We start from the raw sequence: 18,741 nt of genomic DNA, 5'->3' as shown, positions 1-18,741 counted from the left end.
GTAAAGCCTTAGGAACCCTTGGTTGTTTTGTTGTGAGTCCCACATTCATGCATGGAATATAGCACAAGGGTAATTGGTTGAAAGAAAGATTTGGTTCAGACTAATCTATGGTCAGGTGGTTCATGGAAGTCCTTAACCTGGTTGGCTTATACATTCATTAATAAGATCTCCTTCTCCTTGGTATTTCATGTGTAAATGTATTGGTTCATATGTGATTCTTATGGTTGTTATATCCTTGTTATTTATGTTGGTTATATGTTGGTTATGAGTATGTTTTATGACATACTTGATGTATGGTTCTCATCATGTTTTGATTAGCAAGTGAATGTACAATTAAAATATGACCTAATAGATGATAATGTAGTTATTTTGATAAGGCATCAATGCTTCTTTATGAATCTAAAATAAGTATGAGACCCCTATGCTCAAATTTGTTGTTATGACTTGTAGATTACATGTTTGATGAAATGTATGTCATGGCTAGTAGGGGTAAGATCAAGCACTTGTACGAATGATTGCATTAGTAGCTTTATTCCATTGTTATTTACCATTTCTAAACGTTTCATGAAGTTCTAGGCAGTGGAATGAGACCTGGCCATGAAAAAGTGGCTCAGAATTCGGAGTCATTAGCTCAGAACTCGCTGAAAAGGTCCACAATCATTGGCATGCCTTGTTGTGGGAGCGACTGGAAGGCCTCATTCGCATGCATGGCTTGTCATGGGAGCAGATGAGGGTCAAGATTAGTAAAATGTCAAGTCTTAGGGGTTAAGCACCTGGAAGGGTTGGTTGCCTCCTAAAGGGTTTGTAGCTCATGAGGAAGGTCAAATTGGTTAGGTTTTGTTGGTTCCACTTCTTTAACTATACATGGGGAGTTGAATCACATCATAGTAGCCTCTCGTCACATGTTTACCCCAGCGGAACATTTAATTTGGGTAAATGTGGGAGGAGGGTGTTACAATAGAATTTTATATCAAAGCATATAATCATAAGGTTTTGCATTTTCTCTATAGTTTTTCTTGGGAAGTTTAAGATAGAAAACTTTTTGGAATTTTAAGGAGAAATAATGAAGTGCATGTGGTGAAATTTTAGGTTTAGTCCATAATACTTTCATAGATATAGCATATGGAAGTTATCCTTTTTCACTAATATTGAAATTATTCTCAAAAGAGTAATTGTAGAATTTTCATTATACATTTTTTTCACTATAGTTTCAAAATGTAAAATTTTCATAGCACTAGTAGAAAATGATGAAATTAGTGACTAGGTGATTAAAAATGTTAGTCATCGCAACTTTTCCAAGTGAAATACTACCAAAAATGAGCAATCTTAAGTGACCCAACTAAAAATGACTAACATAAATGACTAATTTAGTCTCATGTTAAAATATATGACTAGCTAATAAATAATACAACTAAAATTGACTAATGTGAATGACTAATTTAGTCTAGGAACAAAAATATGATTTTTTTTTTAACAGAAACGGTTATGGAGTCTTTGTATTCATCTTGGCCTGAATGCCGAAATTCTGATTACATTGGAGATTTCTTTATCCTGTTGCCTCTCACTGCAGTGAGTGAGGATGCAGCTGGAGCTTGGAGATTTCTTCCTTTCTAAGGAATCCATGGAATCAATTTCAGAGATTTTCCCCCACTTGAAGATACATACAAATTTATTTAATAGCAAACAGTAGAACATGGCAGCAATTAGATTATGGAATGGGTTCCCATGATTCTTCTTCGTCTTTCATCTTGACCCCGGCAGAGAGGAGGACAGCTTTGTTGGCTTCAATGTCCACCTCTTTATTATGAGTTCTCAGCACATGATAGTAATTCAAGTTCTGAAAAATGCTTTCCAAGCCTTTGATTCTGGTTATCAGCCTTGCTAGTTTAAGATCCAGAGCTGGGGATTTGGAAGCCATTGCGTTTATAATGATCTGGGAGTCACCTATAACATTAGCTTCTTTTATGTTTAAATCTTTGAGGATCTTGAGGCCTTGAAAGAGGGCTAAGGCCTTCGCTTGAATGCTGGAAGAATATCCAAGTCCCCAAGCATAGGAATGGATTTTTTCCCCAATTGGATTTACAACAACACCTCCTGCACCAGCTTTTCCCGGATTGCCCTTTGCTGCCCCATCAAAAAAGAGGGAGTGTCTTTCTTGTGTTTTGATCCAGTCTTGAAAGTTAGTTTCAGACTTCATTATTTGTCAGTCTTTAATGATAAGGGCATTTCTGACTGCTGGTTGAAATGAAGTTCTAGAATCAATCCCCAAATGGTGTCCTGTTGGCTGAGATTGGAGTCGTCTTTTATATCAGTCAAGCACTCCTTAATGTGGCATTTGATCTTGATTTCTAAGGCTTTGTGATTCTGCTTTGTATTTTTGAAGATTCTTCTGTTACGTTCTAGCCATATCTACCAACAAATAATCTTTGGAAGGACTACCCACGTACTTTTAATAATCTGGTTTTTAGGAGCTAGGCCAGGATATCTAGTTGCCCAATTTGAAAAGAGATCCGCCGTGGTGCAAGGAAGCATGAAATTAGGTTCCAAATTATGTATAAAGGAAAACCATATCTGCTTGGAGAAGTTACATTCTAGGATTAGATGAATTGTTGTCTCTGCATTTTCACTGCACAATGAACAAATGGAGGGACCGTAGAATCCTTTCCTCTGCAAGATGTCATAAGTTAAGATTTTACCGTGGCAGAGAAGCCAGGCAAAGAAGTCAATTTTGGGCCATGAAGGAGTGCGCCAGACACCTTGCCATGGAGCTGGGTTAGAGGGGACATAAGGCCTCTCATTCAATTTGACGTACCCCAGGGAGCCTGCGTAACCTCTGGCATTCGGCCCCCAACCTTTCAGGTCTCTTTTCCTCATGTGCATGGGCGCCAATCCATGCAAGCAATCAAGCAACGTGGCCCATTCATTGGTCAAATGATCTAGCACCTCAATGCGTTTCCATCCTGCCCAAACAGAGTTGTTCCATAGAGAAATATCCCACAATGTTCGCAGTCCCTCTCTGTCCATCCAGCAACGCAGCGTTCTAATGGAGGCTCTGTCTTCAATTGGATCCTTATTCATGATTTTTTTAGTCCAAATGTTGACCTTTTTTCCATTACCTGGGATCCAGTAGGAGTGTGCAGTAATTAGAGGGGCAGCTTTAGCATACATTTTCAAGAATGCCAAGTTAGGCCACTGAATTACATTTTCTAAACATCTGGTGCGAGGTCCTCTGAAATACTTTTTCGAGAGAGCCACTTGGGCCTAGCCAGGGTTGGGTGCAATGATTTTCCATATAATCTTTGTTGCCATTGCCACATTCTAATGACTGAGACTTTTAAAATTTAAACCACCCTCCCACAGTGGCTTGGAGATGGTTTCCCAACTAATAAGTGGAATCTTGTTTTCGTTTTGTTTTCCTCCCTTCTAAAATAACCTTCGTATGTATTCTTCCATTTTTTTTAAGATGATTGCCGGAGCAAGAAGCCCAGTAAATTGGAATAAAGGAAGGCTGGCAAGCACAGATTTAATTAAGACTGATTTTCCAGCAGTATTAAGCTAGGAGTAGCCCCAGGCTTGAATCTTAGACTTGAATTTTTCCAGCTCTGGGAGCCACTCTTTGCTTGCAGGTCTCTTATGATATACAAGGAGACCCAAGTATTTGAAAGATGACTAGGAGGAGGAGGCTGCATGTTAGGTTTAGGTATGTTCTATGCTAGAGCAATTTATTTAAATTTTCACAGTTAGCAATCACATCAGCATTACGATAAACTGCAGATAGAACATAAATATAAAAAGCAGAAGACAAGCCAAGACAAGAGGACACAAAATGTGGCGCAAGCTAGGGAAAAACCCCACAATGTGTGGGGAAACCCTTTGATCAAATTTTCTTTTATCTTCAAAGTTCAGCAGAGAAAGAGAGAGAGTACATTTACAACAGAAGTCAACACTTTGACTTTATCTAGATCTAAGCATAGATCATCTCCCATCATCATGCTGCATCTGGTTCTCTAGTTTCACCACTGCATACTACATCATGCGGCTGTCCATGTCCATGATCTTGCTCAAACTAATGTGCATCATCATCATGTTACTGCCCCTGCTAATGTATCATTGTGCCGCCCATGCACATGATCTCATAGTGCTGCCCATGCTAATGTACCATTGTGTTGTTCATGCACATGATTTCATAGTGCTTCCCATCATGTTGCTGCCCATGCTCCATGTATTCATTTCACAGCCCATCTACAATATATCATTTTGCTGACCATGCTCCATGTCATCATGCACTTATGCTACCCATCATGTTGTTCATAATGCTGCCCATTATCATTGTTATCTTGATACTAGATCTAAATATAGTAATGACTGTTGAGACTGTATGTCTCCTTTTACAGGTATGAGAAACACTGAAACTTATTGAGATGACACCCAACGTAATCCTCATTACTGTTGTTTACAGCGTCCTCATCACACCTCCTAGGTTAGGTTACAATTGTACCTCAGAGACATCTGGGACTGATAACCAAAGTGACCTTGTTGCTACCTTAATTCATTCAAGAATAGCAGATCAGACCGGTTTGTGTGTTACCATTCATTGACTGCGTTGTACAGCATATAAGATCTCCTCCATTTGTTGCATATATGTATCTTCATGACCTGTGCATATATATATATATATATATATTGTTGCGTATATTCTATGCCAAGTCTTTGACTGTGGCTATGGCTGCGTATATATATAATGCCCAGCGTATCCACGTGTAATGGCAAGCAAGTTCGAGCCAAGCACCACATAGACCAGCCATTGTCGAACCACGTTTAGGAGCAGTAGCCTCAAGAGCGGGCCTCTTATTGTCTTTATGGACTCTAACAATGTAAACTTCGAGCACAGTGGCTTTTGTTATGACGAGATTGGGGATTGGAGCGGGCAGTCCTTTGTTCTTCTTTGTGAGCCACTCACCCTCCATGTCTTCGTTGGACAGAGCTGGAGGAGCAGGCGTATCAGAAAATGAATGGGTTATGTATTCTGCCGCACAATTCTCTACTCCAGTGGGTCCGTGCACCATTGTGAACGTTGCGTAGCTCATCTTCGAAGTTTCTGTTTACCGTCCTCCTTGATACCAATCCCAATATTCAAGTGTGAATGTTGACTGTGTTTGGGCGGACAACAAAGGCTTGAATCGATAATGCAAAACCTTGTTTCTTAAACCTCGACCCCCGAGGGAAAGACTGAAAGCTGAAATGTGACATTCATTCTCATATGTATATTATAACTGCATGGTATGATTGCATTCCCATATGTGTGGTATTATATGACTGCGAGGTATGCCTTCTTTGACTGCAGCTAGGGTAAGGCTAGATCAGCCTTTAGATAAACGTATTCTCCTTTAGATCTCTCTGTCCACAAAACCCAAACACGTGGAGAGAGATCACAAGAGATGTGTGCAAATGATATTAACTCCTCATATTTTTATACTAAAACGAGGATGATGAATAGACACGTCAGTTGGGCTTCTAGAGCCTACATAAGAGCTGGTTGGCTTGATAATAATTACATAAACAAAATAAATTCATATCTCCATGAATACTTATCGGAATCGGATGATCTTTGGATCAATCCTACACCTCTCAACGAGAGGGATCCAATAAAAATATCAGCTGCCATAAATAAGCTGACCCACATGGAGTTTGGCCCTAGTTGCCAATTTAACACTGCAAAGCCCAAACATCTAGAAATTTCAGAGAGCAACATGGGCGTAGTATTCCAGCTGTAGATGTGGCATTTTCTCTTATTTACAGCACTGCCTGAGGCCTTACTGAATTCATCCAAAACCGCTTTAAATTTTGAAGCAGAGGAGAGAGTGGCAGAACCCAATAACATAGTGTCATCCGCAAACAAGGCGTGATTTATGTTTTTGACCCCTCTTGCAATACACAATCCATTGATATCTTGATCTTGCATATTTTTGTCTAACAGGAAGCTGAGGACAGAAGCTTGGATGACAAAAAGCAGAGGGGATAGAGGACACCCCTGTCTAAGTCCTCTCGAAGCTTTGAAAAAATCAGTGGCTCTTCCATTTACTAGAGGAGCAATCCATGGCTCCGAGATGCATGCCCAGATCCATTTAATGAAATTTGCTCCAAAACCAAACTTTCTCATAACATTTAAAAGAAATCTATGATTTACTCGATCAAAAGCATTGGCTAAATCAAGTTTAATCACCATACCTTGCTCTTTTCAGAGAAGACTTGAATGAATTGCCTCTTGTACGAGAATGAAGTTGTCCACGATCTACCTTCCTTTGATGAAGCCTCCTTGATTCTCAGGGATTATTTTGGGAAGAATGAGCTTCAGTCTGTTTGCGATTACTTTGGTGATTAATTTGTATCGAGTGTTACATAGGGAAATCGGATGAAATCTGCTGAAGTTGTTGGCGTCTTTTTCCTTAGGTATGAGGGCTAAGAAAGCAGAATTTGTGCTACCTCCTATTTTCTAAATGTTTTGAGACTTTTGCACCATTTTGAGTAGGTCCTTTTCAATAATCGACCAGCAAGCTTGAAGAAATCTGGCCCAAGGACCTTATCCAGATCCATATCAAAGAGGGCCTTTTTCACTTCATCTTTAGTGACTTTGGCCTCAAGAGTTTCATTTATACGTTGAGAGATTACAGAGGGTATAACGTCTAGCAGATCTGAATATTGATTCAGCTCCTTGTCTTCACTATACAAGTTTTGAAAGTGCAAAAAGGCTACTTTCTTTATGTACTCAAAATCCTTATGAGTGTCATTATCCTCTTTAATCTCAGAGATAGTGTTGAAGCATTTCCTTGCCTAGGCTTGTTTGTGGAAAAATGCAATGTTCCTATCCCCTGCTTTGAGCCAAAGATTATGGGATTTTAATCTCCAATATTCTTCTTCAGCTAAGCAAGCCTTGTGGAAGCACTGTTGTAGATGAGCTTCCTGATCTAATAGCTCCTTTATGATTATAGCATTCTCCATATGATTTTGATGGGATGCAAGAAAGGCTTTAATGGATTTCCTTTCTGTAGTCGGATTGGATAAATTAACCCATCTTTTTAGAGCTCCTTTTACCCTTCTAAGCTTTTCCTCCCAGATATAGAAAGGCGAGCCTTTGACAGGTTGATTCCAGCAATCCTTGACAATTTGCATGAAGTCTGGCTCCTTTGCCCAGAGAGGGCTAAATCTAAAGGGGATAGGTCCCAGATCAAGATGAGCTAGGAGCTCTAGTTTTATGGGCTTATGGTCTGAGATGTTATTAGCAAGAATATGAATTATGGGTTCTAGGCCTAGCAACAAATAGGAACTTTGAATAAAAAATCTATCTAGCATGGCAGCAATATGTCCAGGGCCCATTCTTTTATTAGACCAAGAGTACTTACCGGAAGAGGGTTTGATATCCAGCAAGTCCCAGTCCTACATAATGTCCTCCACCCATTCCCTTGTTGGATCTCGTATTACGCTGCCTCCCCTTTTTTCAAATGGATGGAGAGTGAGGTTGAGGTCTCCAGCAATAATTATATTTTCCATGTTTGTCAAGTCTACTTGTTTCCTTATGGAATCCCAACAGTCCTTTTTTTCCCTGACATTGACTGGAGAGTAAACATTAAAAAGACAAAAAATTTCCTTGGTGTCTAGATTCTGCATTTTCAGCAGCAACCAGTGAGTATTCCTCGCCTCAAATAGGACTTCAAATTTGCTAGTGTTCCATATAGTGCCAATTTCTCCCGAGGCACCCCGGGCAGAGATTGCTCTTGCTTCACTTTTGAACCAAAGTTTCTTGCTTGCTTGAAGGAAGACTATGTCTTCCAACTTTGTCTCCTGGACGAGAAGTATGCCTGGAGTTTCTGTTCTGATTAAGCTTCTGATGGCTTCTTCCTTAGCTTTACTCCCCATATCTCTACAATTCCAGGAGATGACCTTCATTATTTATGTTTCTGGTGGGATCCCTTGGAGCCTTGGGGCTGATTTTTCAACATCTTAGACTTTGGAGCTAGCAGTTTTTCCAAAGTTGGTTGGTTGCCCTGAAGTTTTTCTTTGTAAGTCTCCTGCTCCCTTTTTTCCCTGTCAGTTTTCCGGCCTCTTTTAGATCTTCTTACCGAGGTTTGGGACTCTCCTATTTCCCCTTCCTCTTTTGATTCATCCGTTTCCTGTTCTTCTTCCTCCTTTTCTAAAATCTTACCTTTGGGGTCTTCAGCACTGGTTCCTTTGGGGGAGGCTGAGGGAGTACCTTTGCTTGAAGGAGCAGTTTTATGGATCTCGGTCTCCTGAGTAACTTCTGTCTCCTTTTGTACCACGACCTCCTGGGTGCCCTCTGTTTGCGAGCTCAGAAGATTGAACTTATTTTCTGGAGCAGGCTTGGACGGGATCTGGTGAGAAGTGGTCTGATGAGGCCCTTTGCCATTAGGGCCTCCCGGCTTCTGATTCTTGAGATACGGTTTGGATCGCTTGACTTGATTCCATCCATCCTCCTTCCCCTACGCAGCCTCATTGTTGGTCGGGCAGTCTCTGGCGAAGTGTCCATAAACATGGCATTTCCAGCATTTGAAGGGCAGTTGCTCATAATCCAATTTCTGTAGATGCATCCAACTTCCGACCTTTATTGTGATGGCCTCTGGTAGTCCCACCTCCAGATCTACTTCTGCACAGATCCTGGCACAGTCATATTGGTCTTTATTATTTGCTCAGTCTATAAATTTCCCCAGGGCATTTCCAATGTGTCTCAGTGAGTCCCAATTCCAACAATGTACTAGAAGATTTGGAAGTCTAACCCACAACGGGACTGCTTTGGGCACATCTACTTTAGGATCGAAGTCCGGAGTCCAATTGTTCAAATACAAACCCTGAGGGCCCATGAAGTAGGGGTCGTTTTGGAAGATCAGATCTTTGTCGTCCTTTGATGTGAATTCGAAGAGGAAGTATCCTCTCCCCAGAAAGTAGGAGGTGACACTTTCTTTGATCAACGGCGCCCAGTTTCTGATGACCCAGCTCTCAGTGGATTTTGGAGACGGCCATAGCCCAGTGAACTGGCCGATGAGAGCCCGTTCAGCTAAAGACAGAGCAACTTGGATCGGGGTTTCTGGAGGAAGGGAGATCACCGAAATATCGTCCAGTTTTTTTACAAACTTCGCAGCTTCAACATTTTTCTACTTTGGGATTCCAGCCAAAAGCTGATTGAAGGCCTCAGAAGGCGATATCGGCGGAGGAGGCGGGAGAGCCGCCTGGGGAGTGCCCAACCCCTCCATAGTCTCAATCCCCAGGATTGGGACTGTCAAAATCCAGCAGATCGATCCATGAATCAGCCCAACCACAGCATGAAAAAGTCCGCAGGAGTCAGACCAACAGAGGGCGAGTGCGCTCACTGCTTGCAGGTCGCGCAAGATGCGGGCCTCAGGGTTTAGAGCCGAAGGTTGCAGAGCACAGTATTTGTACACGAGATAGGAACAAAAATATGATTACCTAACAAGTACTTCAATAATACAAATTAACTATTTAAGTTAGTCATTTTAATTGTGTCACTTCAACAATCTAAACTTACAAGTGATAGGGAATTCAAAGGTTGTTATAGCTTGGCTGAAAGGTTATACTTCCTTGAACACTTCTTTATTGGATCAGTGGATGCACTACGAAAATATACATATATATAAATAAACTTACCAAAGTTATTGTTATGTTACATTGCTTGTAAAGTTTGTTTATTTCTTGAAGTTCATGAAGTGAAACTTTTATGGTCTTCTAGACTTAAAAATATATTGAATTTGTTAATAAATAAGAAAACATACATGATGCACTTTTATATTTTACTTCAGTGAAGCAACATAGATTATGAGAAGGGAAAGATATTTACTTTTGAATTTTGAATGTAGCAAAGTATCCTTTAATTCTATCCAACCAAGCAACGTAACATCAAATCAAATTTTAACATGCACATTTTTTAATTTTTTTAATTTTCTTAATTCATTTTTCATACCAAAATGCCTAAAAGGAAAAACTACCATGCAATTGTCTTAACCATTTCATTTTTTAATTAATGAGCTAAATATGCAATAATCTAGATACATAGGCCAAAAAGAGGGAATATTATATATATAAATTACAGAAATATACATATTTATAAATAAACTTACCATTTTTGGTTTTGCATACTCCTAGTTGTTTCAAAATAGGAGTCGGTCTACATATATCCTCTGCCATCAATTTTTCAATGGGTTGTTTCAACAAACCATCTCAATGTAGGCTCCCCTTTGTTAAACTTAGAGAAGGAAAGGGGGTTCACATTCTATCGATCTAGGCATAAAATATTTTGTGTCGTTGATTTCTAGTGAAAAAACCTTACATTTACCAAATCAATGTATTGTAGGAAATTTTTCCATGACCAAGGATTCAAATGCCACAAAATTGTGTTTACTATCTTACATAGTTCATTCCAATTCATAGCACACTCATGTCAAGGGTTCTCCGCTATCTTTGACTATAAATATGGTTTTGGTCATAGGTTTACTATTATGCTCCAGGGCTTTGAAGAAGAGTAATGTTGCAAGATCTTGGAAGCTAACAACATTCCAAAGGCTAAAATTCACCTGTGAAGATGTCCTGGAATGTTTGAAAGAGGAGAATATTATAGGGAAGGGATGAGTAAGGCTTGTGTACAAGGGTTCAATGTGGAGTAGGGAGGAATTTACAGTTAAGATGTTGCCTGGGATTGGACGAGGGTCTTCTCATGACCATGGATTTGCTCCAAATATTCAGACATTGGGCAAGATTCGACATCTACATAGAGTGAGATTGTTGGGGTTTTGCTCAAATCAAAAAATAAATCTAGTTGTTTATGAGTACATGCCAAACTAAAGCCTAGGAGAGTTATTGCATGGGAGAAAAGGTGGGAATTTACAATGGTATACCAAATACAATATTTCCACTGAGACAGTTAAAGGGCTATGTTATTTTCACCATGATTGATGCCCAATTATAATACATCGTGATGTAAAGTCCAACAACATTCTATTAGATTCCAATTTTGATTGCCATGTAACCAATTTCATCCTTGCAAAACTTTTGTCAGATTCATGAGCTCCAGAATGTATGGCTTCCATTGCAGGCTCTTATGGCTACATTGTTCCAGGTAAAAAATCAAGCTTGTCTCATTTCCCATTAAATTATTTCACTGTGAAATTTCCATGCCTTGTGTTTCTAAAGAGAATCAATTGGATGAAGCCTGTTGATTTCAGGTTTCCTCTTAGATTTTTTCATCTACATTTCAAAGATGAATTTTGTCATGTTGTAAATCTCCCATCCCATAGATTGATGATCTAATGGACATTTTTATAAAATCAATCATTTCATATCATTTTCAAACCTCTCTATTTTTGTTTTATTTTTTTAATTATTAAACATATAAGGGTATATCCATCTTTGAAATGCTAGTTGTCATTTAACTTTGATTTTAGATTTATGTTTCCTCTAAGATTTTTGTATCTAGATTTGGAAAAAAAATTGTCTTACTATGTAATCCTCTTATCCCATAGATTGATGATCTCATAGACATTTTTATAAATAAAATTATTTCATATCATTTCCAAGATTATCTTGTCTAAATTTTTTGAATTTTTAAACAAACCTAAGCCTTGTGATTAGAGATAATATTTTTTCCTTATCATTGGAAGCTTGTCTAAGTCCATGGCTAAAATTCATAATCACATTTCCTTTGTGATATCTTATTACACTCCCCTCTGCCTACCTGACGCTAGTTGATTTGAGTGGCACCCTCATACGTATTGGATTTTTATAGTCTACCCTTCAACTGACACACTCTCTCTAGCATGTCCTTCTATGTAGTAGAATTAGCATGATCTTTAGGATAGACTTTTGAGTTGTAGTCTTTGAAGATTTATGGTGCATTCTCTTTTTTCAGGACTATAATAGAAGCAAGAATTGTTTTTTTATTTGGATGCATTTTCTTTTATAGACACTAGATGACACATATATGGTAGTAAGCATGTTCGATAATGTAAGCACAATTCTAGATCCACATTCCAATCTTTTAGCAGCGAATTTATCCTGGAGTTGGATAAGTGTTTTTTGTTTTTCTTATTCATATTGGAGAGGTGCTTTAATGCTCACTACACCTTTTTGTACCAAACGACTTTGCAAATGATAAATTTATATTTTGTCTTATATCATTTTTAAATGCCTTTCTCTTTCAAGACAATACCAATCAGCAACCGTGAGGGATATGTTTGGCAATATTCTGAATCCTTGCAAACCAACATCCCTGGACGTGTTAATGATTTAGTTTTGGATCTCTTTCTGAAGATATTATCAACCACCACATGTTATTTATTTTTAATATATAACATGAGAATCTACATAAATAATATAGAAAGGAATAAATCTTTTATAATGTAAATGACACTATGTAAAGACCAAATGATTTGTGCATCAAGGTTACTCATTTGAGAACATGCATTGTTTATGGACCTTGGAGCAGGTTTCATCTTCTTCAAGAGTTTGATGAGGGGAAATAAGTTGTTGAAGATGCCTAGTTGGTCATAATAGGCAGTGGATGAAAACTCATCCCAATGACATAATGGTTGGGACTTGTCTGAATAATGATCATGGAAGTTACCCTTGAATCATAAATCCGTTGAAGGTTCTAGCTAAGTTACAGAGTAAGTTTTTTCTCTTCTCCTTGTTGCTTAAATAGTGGGTTTGAGTCCTTTATGTAATCATATTCTAAGAGTTGAATTCTTCTTTTGAATGTGTTGTGTTGGTTTTCGGAAATTGCTTTTGATTGGACATGAATCATGCAATATTTCTAGTGTCTTTCCGAATTCACTTTCAACCATTTCTAGGTACTTTTGAGGGCATTCATCCAAAGAGTGTTGTTCTATGTGAGTGAGGAGGATATGATACAATAAGACATTCATTTGGTTAAACTTACTAATTTTAGGAAGTATTGGCCATAGTTAAGAGTTGTAGATTGGCGAAATGTTGTGAGTTAATGAGATTTTCTTAACAGGTTACACCAAAAAGTTGTTTTGAAAACATTTGAGGCACCTTGAGGGGTATAGATATTTAGAAAAGTGTTTTCTATTCTTATTTACTCGAGTAGATGACCTGTAATTATTTTGGTAGTTCATCTTAGCATACATGATAAGAAACATAATATGATATTTACTAATATTTTTGTAAAGAATGTCTGGGTGGAAAGAATTTAGCATGTTGTAAAAGCCTTTTTCTGTATCACTTCACATGATTGGCTAGTTTGAAAGGGTTTTTAGCATCCAAATTTTTTGTCTATCTCACCATACCGGGTGAAATTGACTAAGTGATAAATACCATCTCCAATGGGAAAATTCTTTGTTCCAATTTCAAATGAGAATGTATCACCAATTTGAGACATATAATTGACTTCTAAATCTCTAGATTTAGTGCCAACATTTTCCACTTTATCATCCCCTCATTGGAAACAAAAGACATTTTCACAAACTGGTCAAGATTATTTTTTTTAGTAGAATACCCATCAACATTTGGAAGGAACAAACAAATATGAAAATGATTATCATCTTTATCTATTACTGGAGATCTTTATCAGGTTCTAATGAGATCCCAACTTATAAACTAACTTTCATGGCCTCAAACTTTCCTTTGTCTTTTCCAATCTCTTATATCTCTTTCTCTAGCACTTCTATGGTTACATCATGAACCACTTGCTCAATTTTTTTTGCTTCCAAAATAATATTCTCTTCAAGAATAACCAATTGTGAAACTTGCACCATAATTTAGTTAGTTCTAGGACTTGACTCAGGTATTGGCATATACCAATTCCCATATAAAGAAAAAATGATGTCTTTCCTTCATCCTACACTTTGATACCAATGAAGGTATTATATTCTTTAACATTCCTTTCAAATTTCATATTAATTTGATTAGTGTGCTTGATTTCATACTTTGATGTAATATAGGGGTAATTTACTTGTAATTCTTATTGTGATGTACCATTCATAGGTCGATTTGTTGGTACTGGAGATTGAGTAGTTCCTTGAAGGGAGGTCGTCCCAAAGTTACATCCTTCAGTTTCATCCCTAGTATGAGAAAGAAGAAGAATGTATTTTCCTTATGGGGAAGAAGTAGCTTTGACCAGGTTTTCAATGTATTTTTTTGGTAAAAGAGATATTATTGATGTATATTTTCTTTAATTTTCTTGGTCTTGACAACCCTCAACAGAAGATAGTTTTTCAAGAACATGAGACACTTGACTCCCAATTCCTTTCAAATCCATTGATTCATTTTGATTCACATCAAGAATAGCCTCCAAGCACTTCTCCAAATTGCTTTAACCTGAGCTGCATGTCACATCATGGAAAAGTTCCCCACTGGATTAACAAGTGAAGCATTCTAATTTTGATCATATTCAAAGAAAACAAGGTTGATGGATTCACCAACATGAATATATCAACATTTTTTTGCTACATTTTGGGGTGCTTCCCTTTTCAATAGTAAACTTTATGTCAGATGAAGTATTATCAATGTGGCTACATGATGCATTAGAGGCTTCTATAGGGGAGGAGTCAATCCCTAAACTAGCCATAACCCCTTTTGAATATTTAACCTGATTGTATGACTCATCATCTACAAATGTTAACCCTTTTCTACTAGTTCTAATTAAATTCTCACTGGGACACTCTTCTTTAGTCGAGCCATTTTCTTTTTTCTCCTGGTCCTTTTCTTGTAAAGACACACTATTTTCCAAAAGATGTTTATAAGTTTTAATCATGCTTTCCTCAACTCCATTCTTTGCTTGTTCATCATTGTAGGCTTTTGAAAGAATCTCAGGTGATGCCTCTATGAAATATTTTTAGCCACAATCAAGCATACTCTTCTTACTGGAATATTTTGACATGTTTCATTTCTATAGGTTTGCTAACATGAAAGTCATCAAACTTGGAACTTGTTCTATCCCAATGATATTGATATTGACTTTTTTCAAAGAATGACCATAATATTATAGATCTATGTGACTAGAGGATTATAGTGTGAGGTGGGATGCATTTTCAAATTTGGATAAAAAAATCTGAGGGGAATGTTAATTTTACTATATTCTTGCACTCTAAACTCTTCTTGTGGGTTCAAATCTTCAACATATTGCGCTTGTTTTCTTTTTTGTGCTTTTTGTTACTACTTTCCCATTTGGTAACCATAATGTGTGCATCATTTTAGGGATGTCCTATCTCAGGGATAGGATTCCCCATTTATGCCATAGTCCTCCAATGATCTTATGCATTGAGTCTCCCATATATTCTTCCTTCATTGTTGTGTTTCTTTGTTGACTTGTGTGGAAATATATTATCATCTAAGTCTGCCACTACTTGTCTATATAATATCATCCTCCTTACAACCTCTAAATAAAGTGGGGACAGTCCCAATAAATTTGATGTAAATAAACCACAATAATTTCAGACTACAAAATGTTCTAATTCTACAAAATCATTGTTTTTGTAGCAATAAAGAGTTACATTAGAAATTGAATGCCATGAGAAAAAAATCCCTTATTTAGTAGAACAAGCAATTTTTTTTGTAGTATATATGAACTATAAAATAGGATTCATCAATTAGAGATTCAATATTTACTATATGTAATCCCTCAAGACAATTGTTTACTATATCTATTTTGATTACAAAGATCAGAGGAATTCTCATGATGCTAAACATTTAGGTATAAATCCTCTTAAACAAGCAGGTGCCTTCCTCATATCTTCTAGGTAGACTGTTATGGTGATTGCAACTATGAAGTGGAAAATGCATACAGAATGATAAATATTTAGATATATCCTTAACTCCTTCAGCCTGAAATAAGTGCCCTAATCAAGAATACCTCCATGGCCCACCACCCATATTGCCCTCCAAGGCCCAATTTGTTATCAAAATAATTGTAATTCTACTCAGCAGCTCAAGCATAAACAACAGAAACCTGGAGCTACAACTAGGGATGATTGTTCCATAGGTCTACACTCACCTCTAACATAAATGAGATGCATTCCATTGTTTGGTAATATTACCATCAATGCCAAAAGCAAAGGCAAATCCAAATGCCAGAGATTCAAAACCATCCATTTAAATTGATCCAAGATGCAATCCAAAAGGAAGAGGAAATAAATCTTATTCTTCTTCCTTCTTCCCTAGTGTTTCTCCTTATGCATTGAATCCATTGATTTCTCCTTCTCCCTTACACCCTTTCTTTCGAAATTCAGTTGTTCCAGTATTATCAAGGCTTTGTGCTTTCAATTTTTTTAAGCAGCGACATATATAGTAAGTGGAATGGAAGTTAAATGTTGGATCTCACTTGCACCATATCTGGACAATGTGATTTGTTGTCCATAACTAGAGACAATGTTTCATATCCTTATTAGGAAGTCCGACAAAGTCAACATATGGCTTATTTGAATACAAAAATTGCAAATTATTGATTTTTAGACGTTCAACATATCATGACAAGTGAGGGTGAAAATGAGATTCTTCCTTTGATTTGTTCTTCTCAACCATCGAATCTCATTGAAGGCTCTAGTCATGTTAAGATCATGAAATAGGTTGAACAACAAATTAATGAGAGTAAACGCTTAATGTTAGGTCCCTATACTACTAATGTAAACCCTCGTTGTTATTAGTACAACCCCCTTATTATATTGTTGTGCCCATGCAGTCCCCATATTGTTAGTATTGTGTCCCATAGAAGCCCACTATTGTTATTATTGTGCCCTTACATTATTATTGTTATTTCGGCTCTGATTATATTATGACCCCTTAGACTCCTATATATAGAAAGGAGGTCTTGTCATTTGTATCATCGAAGAATTGTTCATTTGTGTAATGTAAAGGAGGTTTCCCCCTCGAAGAGGCTTATTTCTAAGGCTTTGATCTATCTTTTCTATCTTTTTGTGAGCTGGTATCATAACATTTGGTTCAGAGCTTTGGATTCTAGGGTTTTCGCTGCTCCAAACAGGTCATCGTGGCATTTTCACTACGAAGTTTCAGAAGCTAAAAAAAAACCCATTTGAGAAGAAATTGGTCTGAACCTCACATCTGAATTTCAGATCTTGTGTCGCTATATTTTCGGAGATATAATCTGAGACATTTAGGGTTTTTGTAGGCTCCCGAATTACATCCTAAACAGGTGACCTTGGGAAAATCGTCATAACTTTTGTTTTGAGAATCAGATTGAAATTTCATAAGAAGTTACAGAAAAAGGATGGATTGTAGCTTCTTGTGTATATTTTTTAGACCCGAAGGTCAAAACAGTGACACGTGGCACTTCATACAAGTTCGCTCTTTTGAAAAGGTATATAATCAGGTCATCTTGGGAGATTGTCCATAACTCTTTCTTGGAGAATCTAAATTTGATCAGACTGGTGGCATTGGAAAGAGGATGCAGAGGGCTACTATAGGTCACAATTTCAAAACGGATGATCTAAAATTACAGAGATACATCAGATTCAATATCAACCTCCTACAAAGTGAAACAAGGTGTGTAATTCTTTTTTAATTTTGCATAAGATTGGTTTGAAAAATTAGTTTGAAGGAATTCAAAGGGAATAGTGAAGAATTATTAGCATTAATTAATGCCCTGAAAAAAGAAAATGGAAACACCTAGTAAGCAACCTGAAAGCTCTAGCATGACTCGTGAAGAAGAGGAAGAAATGCAACATGATATATCAAAATTACAAGACCAATTACAACAAATTTCACTCTCACTAAAGGTAAATGAAGCCAAGATGAATGGCGTGGAAGCTAAGATGAATGGCATGGACGTTATGATGGAAGCTAAGATGAATGGCATGGATGATAAGATGGAAGAATTGAAGATAAATTTGAATAAGTTGATACAAGAAATGGTCACTAATGGTGAAAGGGTAGTAAAGGAAACTCATGATGAGAACAAAAGAAATGTTAATCGTGATTTCATAGACTCTAATGTTGGATTGAAGACCCACAATATTCCAAAAATCGATATGAGGAAGTTTTATTGCAAGGATACCGCAACATGGATACCACAGCTAGAGCAATTTTTCGATCTCCATAATGTGCAAAACACAAAAAAGATACGTATTGCAACTTTACATTTGGAACCAAATCAGTTTGTATGGTATTGATGGCTTTGCTCTCGTAAAAAAATTGTCGCTTGGGCAATTTTTACAAAATAAACAACACATTATGAGGATACAAAAAGCAACACCTTTTTTAGCCAATTTATAAGTCTCAAACAAAAGGGCTCAATGATGGAGCACATTGAGGACTTCCAAAAATTGAACATAAGGGTAAAAGATATTCCAGAGGAGCATAGGATTGATGTGTTCATAGGGACTTTAAAGGATAGTATCCAACATGAGGTTCGCCTTGGGGAACCCGATTCATTGGAGAAGGCATTCAGGTTAGCAGGAAAAATGGAAAGCAAAAGTATGGCAACCAGGAAGCCTACCACTCACAACTATTAACATGGAAGTGTTGTTGCCCCTAGCCTTCCACAACCTATAAGGTTGACACCACAACAATTGGAAGAAAAAAGAGCAAAAGGGCTTTGTTACAGTCGTGATAGAAAATACACTAAAGGTCATAAGTGTGCTGAGAAGAAATTATTCTACATAGATTGTGAAGAGGAGGAAGAAAAGGAACAAGAAATGTCAAAAGAAGAGGATATACTCCAGAAACAAAACCTAGATAAAGAAGAAA

The 18,741-nt window shown here is 37.4% G+C and overlaps 1 protein-coding gene across 1 annotated transcript in view; it reads left to right on the top strand.

Annotated features, from left to right (window-relative positions):
• Positions 1 to 18,741, top strand: part of LOC149169737 (uncharacterized) — a 62,631-nt gene that overhangs the window by 6,314 nt on the left and 37,576 nt on the right. The window contains exon 2 of the mRNA XM_089425314.1: positions 16,201 to 16,292. Coding sequence (XP_089281440.1) covers positions 16,201 to 16,292 — 92 coding nt within the window. The remainder of the gene's footprint in view (positions 1 to 16,200; positions 16,293 to 18,741) is intronic.

This window comes from Pinus tabuliformis, chromosome 4_2 (assembly GCF_031772625.1).
Source record: "Pinus tabuliformis cultivar Carrire ecotype Pingquan chromosome 4_2, CPIR1, whole genome shotgun sequence".
NCBI lineage: Eukaryota > Viridiplantae > Streptophyta > Pinopsida > Pinales > Pinaceae > Pinus > Pinus tabuliformis.
The sequence above is the reverse complement of the archived record's forward strand: the minus strand, read 5'-3'. Positions and strand labels throughout refer to the sequence as shown.